The sequence below is a fragment of the Cutaneotrichosporon oleaginosum genome (genome assembly GCF_008065305.1).
Source record: "Cutaneotrichosporon oleaginosum strain ATCC 20508 chromosome Unknown ATCC20508_contig01, whole genome shotgun sequence".
Taxonomy (NCBI): Eukaryota; Fungi; Basidiomycota; class Tremellomycetes; order Trichosporonales; family Trichosporonaceae; genus Cutaneotrichosporon; species Cutaneotrichosporon oleaginosum.
Window position 1 is genome coordinate 434855 of NW_027072170.1, and position 18019 is coordinate 452873.

The 18019-nt window shown below is 60.5% G+C and overlaps 7 protein-coding genes across 7 annotated transcripts; 3 read left to right on the forward strand and 4 right to left on the reverse strand.

Moving 5' to 3' along the window:
* Positions 1-1461: 1461 nt before the first annotated feature.
* COLE_00184 (uncharacterized protein) lies at positions 1462-2493 on the forward strand (the record flags this gene model as incomplete). The annotated part of the gene is made up of 3 exons (XM_018422348.2): positions 1462-1638; positions 1799-2076; positions 2166-2493. The coding sequence occupies 3 exons, from the start codon at positions 1462-1464 to the stop codon at positions 2491-2493; spliced, it is 783 nt and encodes a 260-aa protein (XP_018280981.1).
* A 79-nt stretch (positions 2494-2572) lies between these two features.
* COLE_00185 (uncharacterized protein) lies at positions 2573-4109 on the reverse strand (the record flags this gene model as incomplete). Its single annotated transcript, XM_018421206.2, has 3 exons — positions 2573-3243; positions 3278-3413; positions 3459-4109. 3 exons carry the CDS (start codon positions 4107-4109, stop codon positions 2573-2575), a joined length of 1458 nt encoding a protein of 485 aa, XP_018280980.1.
* A 700-nt stretch (positions 4110-4809) lies between these two features.
* COLE_00186 (uncharacterized protein) lies at positions 4810-6334 on the reverse strand (the record flags this gene model as incomplete). The annotated part of the gene is made up of 5 exons (XM_018422347.2): positions 4810-4958; positions 5227-5373; positions 5463-5727; positions 6063-6134; positions 6167-6334. 5 exons carry the CDS (start codon positions 6332-6334, stop codon positions 4810-4812), a joined length of 801 nt encoding a protein of 266 aa, XP_018280979.1.
* A 262-nt stretch (positions 6335-6596) lies between these two features.
* On the reverse strand, positions 6597-10326 carry COLE_00187 (uncharacterized protein; the record flags this gene model as incomplete). Its single annotated transcript, XM_018420719.2, has 4 exons — positions 6597-7112; positions 7148-9346; positions 9421-9909; positions 9967-10326. 4 exons carry the CDS (start codon positions 10324-10326, stop codon positions 6597-6599), a joined length of 3564 nt encoding a protein of 1187 aa, XP_018280978.1.
* A 932-nt stretch (positions 10327-11258) lies between these two features.
* Positions 11259-13348, reverse strand: COLE_00188 (uncharacterized protein; the record flags this gene model as incomplete). The annotated part of the gene is made up of 5 exons (XM_018427349.2): positions 11259-12795; positions 12833-12909; positions 12945-13019; positions 13070-13241; positions 13278-13348. 5 exons carry the CDS (start codon positions 13346-13348, stop codon positions 11259-11261), a joined length of 1932 nt encoding a protein of 643 aa, XP_018280977.1.
* Positions 13349-14984: 1636 nt separating this feature from the next.
* Positions 14985-16890, forward strand: COLE_00189 (uncharacterized protein; the record flags this gene model as incomplete). Its single annotated transcript, XM_018422346.2, has 6 exons — positions 14985-15168; positions 15203-15504; positions 15537-15632; positions 15668-15842; positions 15878-16118; positions 16155-16890. The coding sequence occupies 6 exons, from the start codon at positions 14985-14987 to the stop codon at positions 16888-16890; spliced, it is 1734 nt and encodes a 577-aa protein (XP_018280976.1).
* Positions 16891-17057: 167 nt separating this feature from the next.
* COLE_00190 (uncharacterized protein) lies at positions 17058-17982 on the forward strand (the record flags this gene model as incomplete). The annotated part of the gene is made up of 4 exons (XM_018420718.2): positions 17058-17181; positions 17213-17321; positions 17353-17440; positions 17659-17982. 4 exons carry the CDS (start codon positions 17058-17060, stop codon positions 17980-17982), a joined length of 645 nt encoding a protein of 214 aa, XP_018280975.1.
* Positions 17983-18019: the final 37 nt, after the last annotated feature.

Here is an 18019-nt window from a genome sequence, read left to right on the forward strand (position 1 = left end):
GGACATGCGTGTTGTCGCTCACCTGTCGTACCTGTATGCCGTTGGCCTCGGTGGGCGATGGGACGTGTCCGTTCCTCTATTCGCGCAGCGTCCCTGGACGGTGACACTCGGAGAGGGCGGGGTGCTAAAGCGCGCCTACCTGGTTGGGGAGGGGTCCGAGGACGTGATTCCCGGAGATCTGCCACTCGCTCTCAACGGGTCGCTCGTTGCGCTCCTTGAGGCGCCGGAGTTAGAAGGGCCGGCGTACCAACAGGGGTCAATCCCACCAGAGGACGCGACGTGTCTCGGCCACGCACTCGTCCGTGCTGTGCGATTCGCTGAGCGCATGCAGCTCCAGCTTCTGACGCCGCTGCCGCCTGCCACTCTCGCGCGCGCGACGGCGCTGGTACGAAATGGAGCCTTCGAGCTACCACCAGCCGGTATGCTGGATTGGCGCGAACGCGTACCCGGAGGTGGGGTGCCCGATGAGGGATTGGCAGGTGTGAGATGGGAAGACGTACCGTTCTTCGATGCAGCCGGGTCAGGCGCTATCGGTGAGGAGCGGCGGCGGTTCAGGAAGAATCTTCAACGTAAGAACCAGCAGTAGTGATTGATGATGCATTGCCTGTACATTCACGAGCGTCAGAAAAGAGTGGAACAGATGATTCGACACCTTTCTTCACCCCTGCACAATGCGTCGGCTCTCAGTGTCTCGAAGGCAAAGTGAGAGATGCGAATAGAATAGTACCCGAGCGATTGTGGCCTCATGTCAGATCGAGAATGGACTCCTCAGAACTTTTGCTGAACTAGATAAGAGTCAGAGGCATGTGTGCAATTCGACCTCACCACTTTAGGTTGTCTGGCGGCTAGGCGCATTTCGATCGCCTGTTTGGGATTGAGTCCCCTATTCGATGTCAGACCTGACCGCTGGCGTGAAAGTTCATCTGAGTATAGAATCACATCAGGCATAGCTGAAGAGAGGAAAGTTATATCAAAAGCCTGTCAAAATTCGTCTAGCACATCTTGGGCTTGCAAACGCAGTGTCGCACAAGATGCTGCACTGAGTACGAGAGGAAGGGAACGATGGGGGAACATGAGCCAAAAGAGAAGCCTCGTGTGGGGCTCGAACCCACGACCGAATGATCAACCGGAACTTAAGAGTCCGCATTAAGAGTCATTTAATCTACCGACTGATATAACGAGGCAGTCCAGATTGTTGGTCCCTGCGACGCCGTCTGATACACAAACAGAATATCCTTCTCTCTCCTGCTCTTTTTGCCCTACGACTGCTGCACGTCGTAGGCTGACGTCGAGGTACGCTCTCTTGAAAATACAATGGTATGGTTTGCTCTTAAAGGGCGTCATATAGCAACTCCCAATGGGGCTATCTGTGCGAAGTGGAGGCAGGGGTCAGCCGCCACCCAAATGAAATTTCTGAACGTCATTCCACCTGGCTGTTGACATCGCTCACATCACGACATAATGCCAGCCGACCGTCACCAGCGCAAGAAGGCGCGCACAAGTACGAACGCGGAGGCGGGACCGTCCTCAGCTCCTGCTTTCAAGATCCCGGCGCTGGAACAACGCGGTGCGGATGCGCTGCCTGGCGTTAACAAGATCAAGGCGAGCCTGCGGCAAGCCAAGCGGTTACTGAACAAGGTGAGTTCAGCTTGCTTGACGAAGACGGGGAGGATAGCTGGGCAGGATGCAATGGGGGATGAAGAGAGCCTCGCTTGTCATCTTGGCGCATGCCCACTGGCCCCATCCATTGTCGAGACGATCTGATAACACGCTCCCAGAGCCAAGTCCCTGACAGCAGGAAAACCTCGAGCCATCGCTCCGCATATCAACGCAGCGTCGTGTTGCTGCGCTGGAAGCCGACCTCGCAGCCGCCGAGAAGCGTGACGTCGAGAAGAAGAACGGCGCCAAGTACCACGCCGTCAAGTTTTTCGAGAGGCAGAAGCTGGGGCGCATCATCAAGCGTGCCCAGCGTAAAGTTGCCGAGGCGGAGAAGGACGGCAAGGCCAAGAAGACGGCCAAGGCGGAGCAGGAGCTGCGCGACGCGCGCGTCATGCTGAACTACGTGTTGAACTATCCGTGAGTCACTGCCGGACGAGACGGATGTGACAAGGGAAGAGGGCACTTGAGAAGGAGCGATGAGTGGAGTTGACAAATGCTGACACCAGAAACACGATCAAGTACATCTCGCTGTTCCCGAAGGAGGAGAAGCGCGAGGAAGGCGATGACAAGGAGAAGCTTAAGGTGCCCAAGTACCTTCAGGCGGAGCTGTCGGACGTTATGGAGAAGAGCGAGCGGACACGGCTCACAATGCTGCTGGAGACACGCAAGCTGATGGAGGAGGGCAAGCTGAGCAGCACGCCGGAAGTGGAGCGGGAGCGTCGGCCTGTGGAACTTGCGGCGGTCGTGGAGGCGGGAACCGCTGGCGGCACGAAGCGCAAGGCGGCCAAGGCCGAGGAGAAGGAGGAGGCGGACGACTTCTTCGACAGCGACTAAGCCGTTTGTATGGGGATTCATATTGCATGCCAGCACGCATTGTAAGATCGTGATTAGATGTCTATGGTGCACTACAGCTCTAAGCTCCAACGTTGAGGATGCCGGAGTAGAAGTTGTAGTTGTAGATCTTGCCGAGCCGGCTCTCCCAGCACTGGTCGGTGATGGTGAGGTTGCTCTTGCCGCTGGTGCTGCCGCCCGCGGTGGTGAGCTCGAAGGACTGCTCGCCCACGCCCATGGGCACCTCGAAGACCTCGACGCCGCCCTTGGCCTCGAGGGACACGGGCGCCTTGTTGCCCGACGTGACCTTGAGTGTGCCGCCCGCCTTGGTCATGGCGGCGACGAAGACCGAGTCCTTGACAAACTCCCATCCCTTCGGCTTGGAGCCGGTGTTGTCCGTGGCGTCGCAGTTCACGTCCTTGAGAGTGGGGCGGTACCAGTACACAAGGCCCTCCTGCTCAACAGTAGGCTCGGAAGCACCCGCCTTGAAGGCCTTGATGTACGGCTGGGCGAGGTCGAGCATGGCGTCGTGCGGCATGCCCTTGACCCACAAGTCTGAGCCGTCACTGGTCCAAGGGGTGTCAAGCGGTCCAACATAGTGCGACTCGCCGTAGTCGTTCCACGTAACAATCTCGAGCATGTTGACCTTGTCGCCGAGCGCGAGGATGTCCTTCCAGCGGTCGACCCACAGGGTCTCTCCCTTGAACATCCAGTTCTTGGGGTATGGCACCTCGGAGCCAAAGTGGGTGAAGACTGCTCGTCAGTTTTGCCCTCTCGAGAGACGTACACCACGGCGACACGCCAGCCATGTAAGTCCCGTTACCCATGAAGGTGCGATACTTCTCGTCAGCCGCGGTGCCGAGCTTCTCGCCGATCGGCGTGTTGGTCGGCTGCCCCGGCCAGACGTGCCAGGAGAACAGGCCCTTGGCGCCGCGCTTAGCCATCTCCTCGGTGCCCTGGCGCGTGACCTCCTCGGGCGGGCTGCCGCTGCCGAGACCCGGCGCGCCTTGGATGTTGTTGCCGCCGTCCTGGAGCCAGTTCGGGACGGCGTACAGCTCGGTGCCGACGGCGGCGCTCGCGGCCTTCCAGTCGAAGTCGTGGCCCGCGAACGAGCTGACGAGCGGCTGCCCGTCGACCATGTACTGTGCCGGGAGGCCGATGTAGGGCTTGAGCTGCGCGCCGACTTCATTGGTCTCGCCAGCATTGTACCAGTTGAAGTCGACGGAGATGAACACCTTGAAGCCAACGGCCTGCGCGGCCGAGTACGCGTTGGTGAGCTGGGGGTTGTTGTATGGGTCCTTGCCGATGTTGAGTGCGAAGCCGTCGATGCCCTTGGACTTGGCGATGGTCATCTCCTTCTCCCACGCAGCCTGGTCAAACTTGCTCGTCAAGCCGACCATGTAGTGCGCGAAGACAGGTCGTCCGGCAGAGGCAGTGTTGGCAACGACCGTCGTGTTGCCGGATGAGGCCGGGACGGTCGCGTTGGTCGCCGCCGCGCCGCTGGGAGCTGCAACGCCCGACCCGCCAGCGGGTAGCGAGTCGCCCGCCGCGGCGTAGACGTTGCTTCCGCCAGGCCCAGCGCTGGCGATGGAGGGGGCGGCAGTAGCCACGGAGGCCATGGGCCCGCCAGAGGTTGCAGCGACCGTCGCACCACTACTAGCGGCGCAGCGGCGCTTGCCGTGGGCACGGTACCCCGCACCAGGCGAGGCAACGGCCGAGGAGGCGGCGAGGAGAGCGGTAAGGAGCGGGAAGAGGTGCGTCATCTAGCCTGCTAGATGGAAGTAGTATACAAAGAAAGGAGAGTGGATGAAGTGCATCAGATCGACGCGACGCGCTTTTATGTGCTTCGAAGCGTCTGCCGTGCGCAGAGGCGATGCGCGCATCAGTGGCCAGCGGGCGCGTCAGTGAGCGCGAAGTGATGAAAGACAATGGACCGTCGCGAAGTGGGTGTGATGCTCCAGGGGCAAGGTTGAGGCACGGCTGACGGCATGGCCAGAACGTGCATGCGCATGAGCATATCTCTTGCGATCTCCGTGCCCCTGCACATCACCCCTAGCCGAGTCTACACATGCTCAGTTCCAGTGTTCCAGTTGCAGGAGATCTGGAGCAGCCGGAGCAAGTGATGTGGCATGTCAGATGTCAGCGCGCGTCAGATGTTAGTGATTGAGTTTTTTTGGGTCGCGTTTCGGACCCAGGAACACTCGCGTCGGGGTTGTTGCATGCGTGTCACACCGACGCTAGGGGAGCTCCACTCGCCGGTCGACCCAAACGATGTCGGCGCGTGGTGATTGCTGCTGGCGAACCCGTTACAATGCAAGTCTAGCTGCTCTGTTCCCCCTCCTGTGCCTCGGACGGCTTTGGCTCATCCTCGGCTTCGTCCTTTGCGCGCCGCTCGACGATGCGGTCTACGATGCCAAACTCTACGGACTCGGCTGCCGTCATGAAGTAGTCACGCTCAAGCGCCTTTTCTGGCTGTTAGCGACCCCTCCAGGACCACACGAGCGGGGCATGCGTTGCGAGACCGAGTTGTCACAACTCAAACATCTCGGCTCGTCGCAACGACAGCCAAACGGTTTCAGACGAGCCGAGAGCGCAATCTCGGCACGAAACTCGCCCGACGGGTGGCTCTGTAAGACATAACGTCACGGCCCGAGCTACGGGTACGGTGACCCCACGGCCTCTGAGCACTCGTCCTCGGCCATCGGACAGCCGTGGTACCGCGTAGTCTCGACTCACCGAAACGGTCGCGCGCAGCATCGCGCGTCTCATCATCGCGTTGGCAGTGTTCCGCATAGATGTCGGTAAGCACGGCGCGTATCCTCAGGATCTCCTTCGCGTGGAGCGCGATGTCTGATGCCTGGCCGCTCGCCCCGCCGGACGGTTCTGCCGTCAGCGACTATGACGCACACGGCGATTGCCATAGATATCTCTCGGGTTCCTCGAGGCGATCACCTCAGCATAGCGCTACTCACGGTGGATCATGACGCTCGAGTTTTTCAGTGCGTACCGCTTGCCCTTCTCTCCGCCTGCGAGGAGGAGCGAGCCCATGCTTGCCGCCTGTCCCAAGCAGAACGTGTGTACGGGGCTTGTGATGTACTGCATGGTGTCGTAGATGGCAAGGCCAGCCGTCACACTCCCGCCCGGCGAGTTGATGTACAGCCGGATTGGTCGGGACGCGTCTTCGGCCTCGAGGAAGAGGAGCTGGGCAGTGATGAGCGAGGACATCGAGTCCATGACCTGGTGTGAGCGGGAAGGCGGGGGGCCGGGAACTGGGAAGGAGCGGCGTTAGGAAGGGCCCACGGGCAGCCGACCGACGAGACCGAGGAACGCAGCGACACCGGCCAGAGCTACCAGAAGGAAACTCGGAAGTGGCTCGATGCGATGCGAGACAGAAGGGGACGTTGCCGGCGGCAGAGGCGTGACGGCTCCGAGTAAGCCAGGATACATGCCGATCGACGACGTTCGGAGCACAGGAACCGCATCCCTCCCCTCCGCCGGTTGGAGCTTGAAGCCTGGCCTCGGGCAGTTGTGACCGAACACGATCGTGCGTCGGCCGTCCGAAGCGCACTCACCGGTCCGCCGAGGAAGATGACGCGTTCACGGAGGAGGCGGGAGAAGATGTCGTAGCTCCTCTCGCCGCGGGCCTGGTGTTAGCGGGCGCATGGGCAATGCGTACAGTTTGCTCGACGACGATTGGGACGAGCGCATCGCGCACGACCGGGAAGGCGTCATCGCCGAAGCCGCTGGGGGAGCCGCTCGAGAAGCCGAAGCTGCGCTGGGCGGGGAGAGCGGGGAGGGCGCGGTGGAGACCGGCGAGAGGCCGGAGAGTGGAGAGCGCGCGCATGATGGTGGTGAGGAAATGTCGATGAGCGAGCTCATTTCGCTCCCTCCGCACTTCGAGATGTCAACCTCCACCACACACATGCGCAGGTGGCAAAATGCTCCCGGCCGTATTCCGCCATCTCCGAGGCCCAGCTCCGTGTGGCCTCTTGGCGTCCAGGTGCGGGCGGACGTGATTAGGACTATGCATGCTTGTCATGTACATAATACAGTGGATAATAATCGGCTGAACACAACAATACAGCACATGTCGATGTCAAAGGAACTCATAGAGCGACAACCACTGGCGCAGCCGGTGGGGCAGTGGGTGTCTCGGTGCCAACGCCTAGCGATGCGAGCCCGGGCGCGGGAGTCGTCACAGCTGACGTCTGCGCCGTCCCAACGGCGGTGTTGAGGGCGGTAGGCGCGACGGTCGTCGTCGCGTCTTCCTTCATCTCGCCGTTCATGGTGCCGTTGAGCGCGGCATGCGCCTGCGCCTTGGCGGTCGCCTCCTCGGCCGCCTTGGCCGCCTCCTCCTTCTCGCGCCGCCATTGGGCCTTGGCGTCCGCAACGAGCTTGAGCTTTCCCTGGCGCTGCTGGGAAGTTGGGGCCCGTCGCGAGCTCCGCGCCTGGTCGAGGCGTATCGCGTCTGATGAGAAGCCCGGCAGGGTACGACCAAAGATGCTCTCGTACGCGAGTTGCGCGTCCTTACGGTCGATGGTTGTGGCACCGCGATGCTTGGTGAACTGGCACGTCGTCTGTGCCAAAAGGTCTACGTATTCGTCCGACAGTGAGAGGAAGATCTTGTTGTCAGCACCGCCAACTGCATCCTACTCACATCCTCAACTGGTTTGTCAATCTCGAGAGACTTGTCAATGGTCTCGGCAAACTCCTGAACCCTCTGCTTCTTGGCACCCGGCATGCCTGCGCCCTCGAGGTCGTGCTTCTTGCCCTTGGCGTCCAGCGCGTCATTTTTGGTCTCGACATCACCCTCCGCAAGAAGACGCAGATCGGCAGGAAGGCGCTCGCCGAGCACATTGGTGAGGACAGGCACAGTGCTCATGCCCTCAATCAGAGTGGCACGGGCAGTCTGCCGACCGGGCAGCATGAACGACTCGTTGAGCTTACTGCGGAGCGCGGCATCGCTCTCGGCCGTCGGCGCCCATGTCGTCTTGGACAACAATGAGCCAGTGCGATCCAGCGCAGCTGGTATGATGTCGTTTGTCGCCCTACCCGGTGGAGGCTGGGCGGTCGGCAAGGCCCCGCGCTTGTCCAGATCGGACAGGATGTGCATGGGCGTCACTTGAGTGCCGGGGGGAACAGGGAGTTGCCCCGGAGGACGAACATTGGCCGGCATGGGCGCGGCGATAGGGATCCCTTGCTGGAAAAGCCTTTGCGCGGCGGGCGAGCCCTGCTGTGAAGCAGCGACTGCGGCTGCGGCTGCAGCAATGGGCAGCTGGTTACGGATCTGCGGAGATGGAGCTGACCCTGCCGCCGAGCTAGGGGTGCCAGGCTGCTGGCCTGCCGCTATTCCGCGCTGCTTGCCCGGAGGTATCTGAAGATTTGGGAGCGTGCTGTTGATGACAGGGAAACCGCCCATCGGCGTACCCGGGCGCGCCTGCATCATGGATGCGTTCGCCTGCATGGGCATGCCGCCCGGCCCCGGCATGGGCGGCTGGGCGTTCTGCGGGGGCCCTTGAGGCTGGAGCTTCGGGGTACCTGCGTGCTGTTGCATCGATTGCTGAGGGAGGATCCCGGGCTGAGGGGCCAGTAACTGCTGAGCCTGTTGTGGTGGCTGCTGTAGCTGCTGCTGCGGAGGCTGCTGCACCTGCTGCTGTAGCTGCTGGTGCTGTTGCTGCTGTTGTTGTTGCTGGGCCTGTTGTTGGGCGAGTTGGGCAGCCTGGAGCGCATGGGGGCCTTGCTGTAACTGCTGCTGCTGTTGCTGCATGAGCTGCTGCGATTGAAGATTCAGGTTGCTGTAGTATAGCGCCTTCAGCTTTGGGTTCTTCTCAAACGCTCTCTGTCTGTCGCCCTCGTTCATTGACGCCAATCTCTGTCTGATCTCGTGTATCTGCGCCTGTTGCTGAGGCTGAGGCTGTGGCGGACGCGGTGGCCCAAAGTTGTTGATCTGATTGGGCACGTTTGCCTGGGGTTGCACCTGCGCCTGCACCTGGGCTTGGGCGGCCTGGTTCTGCGCTTGCATCAAAGCCTGCTGGGCAAACTGATGGACCTGCGCAGGCGTCAACCCAGCAGCCTGAGCCTGAGCCTGCTGTTGCTGGATGAACTGCGCCAGCTGAGCAGCCTGGAATGCCTGAGCAGCCTGCTGAGGAGGAAGATTCTGGAGGAAGTTGTTGCCTTGGTTCGGAAGAGATGCTGCGCCCAGGTTGGGCGTTCTGGCGTTCTGTTGCTGCTGTTGATGTTGCTGGGCGAGGGCCTGTTGCCGAGCCAGAAGCAGCTGCTGAGGGTTGTTGCTTTGCAGGAGCTGATTATGCAGGAGCTGCTGCTGTTGCGGAGTAAGGAAGGATTGTCCGTGTTGCTGCAACTGCTGCTGCGACTGTGCCAGTTGAACGAGTTGTTGTGGTGTCAACTGCGCCAGCGCCTCAGGAGTGAGGCCAGCGAGTCCGACAAATGCCTGCTGCTGCTGCTGAAGCTGTTGCTGCTGGGCCTGTTGCTGCTGTGGCTGCGCGTGTTGTTGCTGCTGCTGCTGCTGTTGCTGTTGCTGTTGCTGCTGAACCTGTCGCTGCTGGAGCTGTTGACGAGCCAGCCCCTGTTGCTGTTGCTGCTGTTGCTGTTGTTGCTGCTGCTGCTGTTGAAGCTGCTGTTGCTGTTGCTGCTGCTGCTGCTGCTGCTGCTGTTGCTTTTGGCGCTGAAGAAGGGCAACTTGCTGATGTGCCAACAATGCCGTCTGTTGCTGTGATGGCGACTGTCCTGCAGCATTTGCTCCTGCACCGGCCAGGTTCTGTCGCATCGCATTCGCTTGGTTCTGGATGTTCTGGAGGTAGGTCTTGACCTCTGGTTGGGCGATCAACTGGTCGAACTGAGCGATGAGTAACTGCACAGCCATCTGGGGGCGAAAACGCTTGGCATTCTACTGAGGGAATGTACACTCACAGTCTTCTGCATTTCGGGGGTCATCCCGCCTTCACTGCGCAGCTTCAGCAGTGCTGGCATCCGGTGGACGAGCGTTGTTGGGTCAGCGCCGAAGATGTTCAGGTTGGGAGGCGCAGATGTGTGGCTCGGACCAGGTGTTCCTGCGTTGCTCATTCCTGGGCCCGCACCTCCGCTCGGGGCAGACTGCATGCGAGTAGCAACTGGCGACGCACCCAGCACACCAGGGTTGACCACGGGGCTCTGGTGCGCCTGGGGCGAGGGAGTTGCTATACTTGCTGCGAGCTGGTTGGCCATGGGAGTGCCGACCCCGGTTCCGACACCAGGTTGTGATGGGAGACGCTGCGCCTGCTGCTGCGGGGTGCCCTGCTGTTGAGCTTGCTGCTGCATCTGCTGTTGTTGCAAGCGCTGCTGGGCCAACAGGTTCTGGAACTGCTGTTGCCCTTGCTGTTGAGCAGCTGCCTGTTGCTGGGCCTGCAGGTGCGCCATCATCTGGGGGTCAGGCCAGTCGAGCATGGTAGATGAAGGGAAGTGAGGTGGCAAACGTACTTGGGGATTCATCTGCATCTGCTGCTGTCCGTTCATCTGTGACTGCGCGATTCCCACGCGGGGGCTTTGGTTGGCTTGGCTGGGCCCGGCTTGAGCGTTCAGCGGACGGACAACGCCACCGTTCGCTGCCACACCTCCCGCTGCGGCCTGCATCTGCGCCTGCTGAGCTTTCTGCTGCTGTTGGAGTGCGTCGAGCTGACCCTTGCGCTGAAGCTGCTGCTTCTGCACGAGTTGCTGCACTCGTTTCTTCACGAGAAGAGCCTTTTGCTCATCTGGGAGGTTCTTCTCGTGCGGCTGGAGCAACGCTGGAAACTTGCTCACGAGCGCGTCCAAGCTCGGCTGGGTTGGCGGGGCTGCCATAGTGCGAAGAGGCCCCGCAGTGGCGTACGACGGTGTCCGAAGTGCAGGAGATCGCGGTGCGGTCGGTTGGACGTGCTTGCGCGCGCTATGACCGGCCGCGACGGGTGTGGGAGGGAAACGTCTTGTATCGGCGCAATGGAGCTGGCTGGAGAGCGGTTGGTGCTGCGAACCAGAGAAAAGTGCGCCGATGGGAAGAAAGAGGGGGCGTGCGAGAGGGGACGGAGTGGATGTGGATGGGGCCGGGGTGGGTGTGGATGCGGATGCGGATGTGGATGCGAATGTGGGAGTTGCAGGTGTAGTCGAGAGAGTCGAGATGGAGAATGGCGATTGCGAAAGGGTGAGGCCTGGTGGCGGTGGGGTTGGTGGAGGTTGCCCCCTCCCTCCTTCGTCATCCGAGACCCCCGCCCATTCCATCCACCACCTCGCGACGCCGTCCTCCTCAACAGCGCCGACGTTGCTCATGATGGTGTCTAAACAGAATGCATGACGATGTCTAAGAGCATAGGTATATTGTATCGTCACAGGTCCAACGCCACCCGTTCCAAGATGGCTTCGCGCCGGCCGTCGGGTCAACTCGCCCCCCGTCCATCTCAACTTCCCTGCCTCCTGTCCAAACTGCTGTCCCTCCCTGATCCACGACCATCACTTCCAGGTGGAGTACTCCTCGCCTCTCCAGCCTCGGCGCGTGCATAGAACAGGTCGGTCACGGACCCACTGCTCGTCAGCGGGCGTCGCCTAATCGCCTTTTGAACTCCCATAGCTCGTGACTCGCTCGTCCAAACTCAAGCGGCCCAGGACCAGGAGTTGGCGGCGCACTGGTCTTGTCACGCCTCACCGCCGCCACCGATGATCCTGAACTGTGCCCGCAGAATGAAGACGCCTGCGTCGAACGCAGTAATCGACAGTGATGCACTCAGCCACAACTGATCAACTCACCTAAAGTTACGCCCTGCTGCAGGGGCCTTGACCTTGCCGTTCTCACTCTCGCCGTCGGCACCGGGGTAGTCATCCTCAACTCGTGCTAGTTCGAGTGAGTTCCCGCCTCTTGGTGTTCCAGAGGCGGAATCGCTGCCCCCACGCAGACTTGCCTGCCGACGCGCCTTCTTGGCATGATGCCGGCGAGCTGTCACAGAGTTAGAGAACAGCGGCAGGAGGTACCGCTCGTCCAGATTGGTGAACCACTGTCCATCGCGGAACACCATGCCCTGGCGGGCGGGACCAGCGGCATCAGCCTCGGCGTCGCCGCGGTCACCATAGCCAGAAGGAAGTGGCTCCTCCTCGCTGTCGTCTGAGGAGACCGAAAAGCCCGCGCGCGATCCATCGCGCGGCAACGATAGCCGCGCTGCGCTTCGGCGGGTCGTCGAGAGATAGGGCGAGTCCAGCGGGGTGGCGAATCCAACACTGTCATCGTCCCCGTACAGCCCCTGCCCATTGGCCCCCGCGTAGCGTCGGCTGCCTGGACCCATTTGGAGGGCCAACTGTCCGGAGTGCGATACCCAGCCCTCCTCCTCGTCCGAGCTGGCGTCCTCATCTTCAACACCAACGCGGATGCCCAAGACTTCGAGCATGCGTGCAGTTGTACCCCCAAAGACGATGACGGTAAGCACGACGACCACCAGGACAGTCGTGCGGAGTGCGTCAGCGTTCTCGCCCTTGAGACCGTTGGCCAGAGCGACGCCGACTGCGCCTCGGAGACCTGCCCAGAAGAGCATCATCTGATACGAGTGAGGGAGTTCCTCGTGACGCTGGCCGCGCGTATGGAAGACCCAGTTGATGAGCTCGGAGAGCGGGAACACGGCAGCGTAACGCGAGGCCATTACCGCGATAGCGGATACCAAGATAAAAAGGGGCTTGAACACCTGGATTTCCTGGGTAAAGAGATTGAGCCCCAGGTAAATGAAGATGAAGTTCTCCGACAGCTGGGCAAGCACCGCGAACATGTACTTGGTGGTCCTCTGAGTGCGCTTGGACATGGTGTGGTAGGCGTAATGCTTGAGTGTGATTCCGCAGAAGAGGAGCGAGACAATGCCGCTCATGCGGAGACCGTTGGAGAAAAAATAGGAAGTGTAGGCGACGAGCGCAACGAGGCAGCTTTCGATCTGAGGGTACTTGGCAAGGTGGGAGTGCTTGAGGCCAAGGGAGCACGCGAGGCCGAAAGCCACCCCCAAGAACACGGAACCCAGGAACGAGAACAGGAAGATTCCAGTTCCGTGGAAGAGGGAGGAAATGTAGATGTCCTTGCTGTGGAAGTGCGAGAGGGTCTCGTACATGACGATCGAGACGGCATCGTTGAGGATGCTCTCGCCGAAGATGATCGAGTAGAGCTTGGGGTCGACTTTGGCGGTGTTGAAGATAGCCAGGATGGTGACGGGGTCGGTCGCAGAGAGCGTGGATCCGAAGATCAAACACTCGAGGAGGCTGAACTTGAGGTGCTCGATGCCGAGGAAGGACCAGATGTACACGATCACTCTTGAACGTCAGCTCCGTAGGGCTACCGGTGACTCACCCAATGCCCACGGCCGAGATGAACGTTCCCAGAAACGCGAACGTAAGGATGACCCCAAAGTTGCGAAAAAAGTTCTCCTGTCGTCAGCTTGGCGCTTCAGTGGTGGCCTGACTTGCTTGAGCTCGTAACCCGAATTGAGAATAATAGGGGGCAGGAGCAAGTTGAAGAACAGCGTGTGCTTGAACGTCTGGAAAGGGGTGAGCGCGCATTCCAAATTAGATGCCTGTCGGTACTCACCAACATGTCGCGGATTAGATGCCCGGGCGCCATGCGAATGATGAGACCGACGACCATGCCGGCGAAGATGGAAATGACTGTTTCATGGATGGCACGAATTCGCTTAAGCTGGAGGTAGTAGGATGTGCAGAGCGCGCCAATGAGGAGCACACAGAGGATACACAAGCCCCACCTAGATGTCAGCTGAGCCCGGGGAGGAGCGGCTTACGATGCGTAGAACTCTTCGGTCGTGGGGTCCAGGACCTCGCCATCGGGCGGCTGTGTGATGGGCGGCGCCATGACGTGTGGTGCCCAGAGCGAGTGGCCGAGGAGACGACAATCGGGCGAAGGCAGATATTCAGAAGATGATGAGTTGAAGCAAGAAGAGGGGATGCGATGTAAGTTTGTTGAACGACGAAGTGTTCCGGCGTGGGGTTATGAGAGTTGTAGACGTGTCGACAAATGGCCACCTCGAAAGATAAGGTCCAGGGGTTGATGGGGGGGGGGATCGGGGTCTAAGTTTAGAGTTGGCCTCTAAGAGAACGGAACGACGGCCTTGTGCAGTTGCTCGCTCTGCGGTCTGCTCGATGAGGTGAGTCTCGGCGAAGAGCAAAGTATGAATGAGGGTGAATGCGAGACCGAGATGAGGAGCAAGGCCGAGCGTGCAGCTGAATTCCACACTATTCGGTCGCTTGGTGAGAGAATAGCGATCCAAGCGACAAGAATGCCCCGTATCCCCCGCGCGTCATTTATGACGTCCTCCCCCTTTCTTACCTGCGGAACCAAATTCTGAACAAGCGGAATGACTCTTGCGCTTACGTAGTGGGGCAGCGCGAGGTTGTAGACCCAGTGGTAACACAGACACAGGCCTCTTGCGACAACATCTCGGGGTAGACACCTTCACAAGCTGAAAATACCTGCATGTGAAGTGGGAAACAGGTCCAAAGGGGATACAGTGACAATTTTCGAAAGTACCGCACTTTCAAGAGGCAACACACAGGGTTGAGTCCAAAACATGTGCGAAGATCTCGTGTGTGCCACCAGATGAGCTAGGCCTCTGAGGGACGTTGATTCCAAATGATCATTTAACTAGCGTTTTTGACCATGTAACGAAGCTAACAATCGCTTTTGAGCTGCTGGTGCGTCCTGTAGGCGTCTCCACTGTGGCAGTAGTGAATTCACTCCCAGTATCTCGGTCATGTCTTCCCCAGGATGAAGACCCACCTAAAACTGGGAGGATACTAAAGCGTCACGTCACAATCCGAGTGGTAACCGGAAGCTCAGCTGTCAATGGAAGAACATGAGCGTCCTCTAGATTTTGCCCTGTTTCATTCTGGCTATAGACGTCACGACTGAAGACAATATATCCAGGTCAGAATGCAGCCTTTATCTACCACAAGTTGTAATTCGCCTACGAGCCGTGCTCGTGAGCTGGTCCAAGTCCTCAGCGTAGCTAACGCATACCGTTAGAAAGTGTAACAGAGCAGGCAAGGCAGGCGTAAACGACTCTCATGCCTACCAGATTTTGCTCCAATTCTACTGCGATTGAGTGCCTAAAGAGTAAGGGGGAAGCTTGTAAAAAGTTGAGATGCAGTAGCGTAACGGATGCGCTCTATGATGAATCCATCATCCAAGTGCCACTTCCCGATGTGCGGATCCCCTGTGCCTGTGCTTCCGCTGTTTTCCGCTGGTAAAGCGGGTAATTGAGCGGAAATAGTTCCGCGAGGTGTCATTTGTGTTCGAGTCGGGGGCACGGTGGAATGTCACAGGCCGGACGAGACCGAATGCGTATTCTACAATCTCACACTACTCTCCACAGATCTGTCCTCGCTCTCTCCCCTCTGCCGCCCGCCCCATCCAAACACTCGGGCGCGCTCCGTGCTGCTCCAACTCGCCCCCCCCCCCCTTTGCCGAGCTCGCGCTTTGTTATCTTGAAATGTCTTCATCCACCCTCCTTCAACAACGAGACGATATGGGCAAGCCTTCAGTCACCATCTCGGCGCCAAAGTCGAGGAGTCAGTCCAGGAGTCGCCCCAACACCCGCCCCTCCTCTCCAGATAACAACGGCAATGGCAACTCCAAGCTCAAGACCCCGTCCATGACTATTGTCATCAAGCTCGGTGCGCTCCCGCCCCTCTGACCTCTGACCCAAAGGCACCTCGTCGATTGTCGCTGCCAAGCCGCCATACCCCCCGCGTCTGCAGCTGCTGTCGAGTGTCGTCGAGGCAGTGGTCAAGCTGCGCGCGCTCGGACACAAGGTCGTGCTCGTGTCGTCGGGAGCCATCGGCGTCGGACTCCGGCACATGGGCCTCAAAGACCGTGGCAAGGGCCTCAGCCGCAAACAGGCGCTCGCCGCCATTGGGCAGGGCCAGCTCATTGCGTTGTGGGACAACCTTTTCGCACAACTGGACCAGCCGATTGCCCAGATTCTGCTCACGCGCGCGGACATTAGCGACGTGAGTCGGCGTGTATGCATGTCTAACTCCAGCGCACACGCTACCTGAACGCTCAGAACACTTTCAACGAGCTGCTGAATATGGGTGTGGTGCCAATCGTCAACGAAAACGACACGGTGTCGGTTTCCGTTAGTTCAAGTTGACATCTCGCACTGACGGCCAGGAAATCAAGTTTGGTGACAACGACACATTGTCAGCGATCTCGTCCAATATCGTGCATGCGGACTACTTGTTCCTCCTCACGGATGTGGACTGCATGTATACGGACAATCCGCGCGTGAATCCGGATGCCAAGGCGGTCCGAGTGGTGAAGGACATTGCGGAGGTCCGGAAAGAGGGTGAGGGGAACGTCGCTTGACATAGTTGACATCAGTTTCGACGTCGACCCTCGGAACATCCTTGGGAACAGGCGGCATGTCGACGAAGATCATCGCAGCCGAGCTGGCGACTGCAGCAGGCGTGACGACCGTCATCATGAACAGTACAAAAGTGGACGACATTTTCGGGATCATTGCTGGTGGTCCCGGCCCCAACCGGAACGCAGGGGACACATCCTACTTGGAAGGCGGCCCGCTGTGCACGCGGTTCTTGCGCCACGCGAAAGCATTGAAAGAGTGAGCTTTAAAACTTGCGGCGCAACTGACTCCTAGCCGCAAATGGTGGATAGCGCACGGCCTGCACTGCGCCGGCACCGTCGTTATAGACGAGGGCGCGTACCGCGCGGTGGGCAGACGCGAGTCAGGCGGCCGTCTCCTCCCAGCCGGGGTGGTGCGCGTCGAAGGCCCCTTCGCAAGCCACCAGGCCGTGCGCATCGTCGTGCGGCGCAAAAAGCGCTTCCCGCCCGCCCCGCTGCTCACGTATCCCGAGAGCGAGGCGGTGACGCCGTCGCGCATGTCGCCTGACGGCGGCCCGTCCTCGATCGACACAGACCACTTCACCTCCCCGCTCGCGAAGACGGTGATCACGGCGGCGGCCGCGAGCGTCGGCAGCGTCGCGAGCTCGCCCGACAGCGCGCCGCAGCCGGGAACGCCGCTGATCTACCCCACCTTATCTCTGTCGTCGTCGGTCGCGTCGCTGGACCCGCTGAGCCGGACGGCGCCGACGTCGCCGGCCATCCGGGCCGTCACCGACCGCCTCGTCGTCACGAGCATTACGGGCGAGCTGCTGTCGAACGACGCGGACGTCGACGCGGCCGTCGCGAGCGTCGCGGCGGCGGTGAATCACGTAGCCGAAGACGAGTGGGAGGAGGTCGAGGTCGGCAAGGGGCTGGCGCAGTACAACTCGTCCGAGATCGAGCGGATCAAGGGCATGAAGAGCCGCCATATCGAGACCGTGCTCGGATACTCGGAGAGCGAGCATGTCGTCGAGTCGATTGCGCTGCTGTAGGCCGTGTTTCCTCCTCGGCGATTGTACACTACATTGGTAGAAATCTGCATGGACTGGCCCAAGCGTATCGTGGGGCGCGGGCATACAAGTGGAGGCTGGTCACGAATCAGGCACACCTCCACCACGGCTGCATTTCGTGTTTCGCGTCACACACCTCGCCACACACCATGCCCCGCGGCGCTCTGATCGTGCTCGAAGGCCTCGACCGCTCCGGCAAATCGACGCAAGTCTCCCGCCTCGTCTCCCGCCTCAACGCGGCAGGCCACCGCGCGCGCCTGCAAAAGTTCCCTGGTAGGCCGCCCGCCGTTTGTGCTGACGCCAGACCGCACCACGCCGATAGGCGGCATGATCGACGCGTACCTCCGCTCCGCGAGCGAGCTGGACGACCGCGCGGTCCACCTCCTCTTCTCGGCCAACCGCTGGGAATGCCAGTGAGTCGGGGCGGAGCGGGGCTGACGGCAGCGCGGCGATTGAGAGGGACCTCGCGCAGGGGGTGACGGTCGTTGTGGACCGGTACGCGTTTTCGGGGATCGCGTTTTCGGCGGCCAAGGTGGGTCTGTTGCGGCTGGTCTACGGTATTGTGCAGCGCTACCGTTCTCATCCGGAGGTGTCGCCCCTCTCCTCTCACTCGTCTCCCTCCTCCCCTCCTCTCACCGGGTCCTCTATCCTCACGCATCTTCCCCTCCTTGCTCCCCTCCCATCTTCTCACTTCTCTCCCTTCTTTCCCACGCCCCTCCCCATCCCCCAGGAAGTACTCACCAACCCCAGGGCCTAGACTTCACCTACTGCCTGTCCCCCGACACGGGCCTCCCCCTCCCCGACGCAACGCTCTACCTCACCCTCTCGCCCGAGACCGCGTCCCGGCGCGGCGCGTACGGTGCGGAGCGGTACGAAAACGTGGACACGCAAACGGCCGTGCGCGCGCAGTTTGCCAAAGTCGCAGAGGAGGTGGGGCGGCGGCACGGCGACGCGCGCTGGGTCGAAGTCAGTGCGGAGGGGAGCGTGGAGGAGGTGGAGCGGGATATTTGGGGGGTCGTGGAGGACGTCGTGCGGCGTGTCGGCGACGAGCCGGTCGGGCGGTTGTGGGAGTAGGTCGAGTGATGCACTGGCGGGGGCGATGGCGATAGAT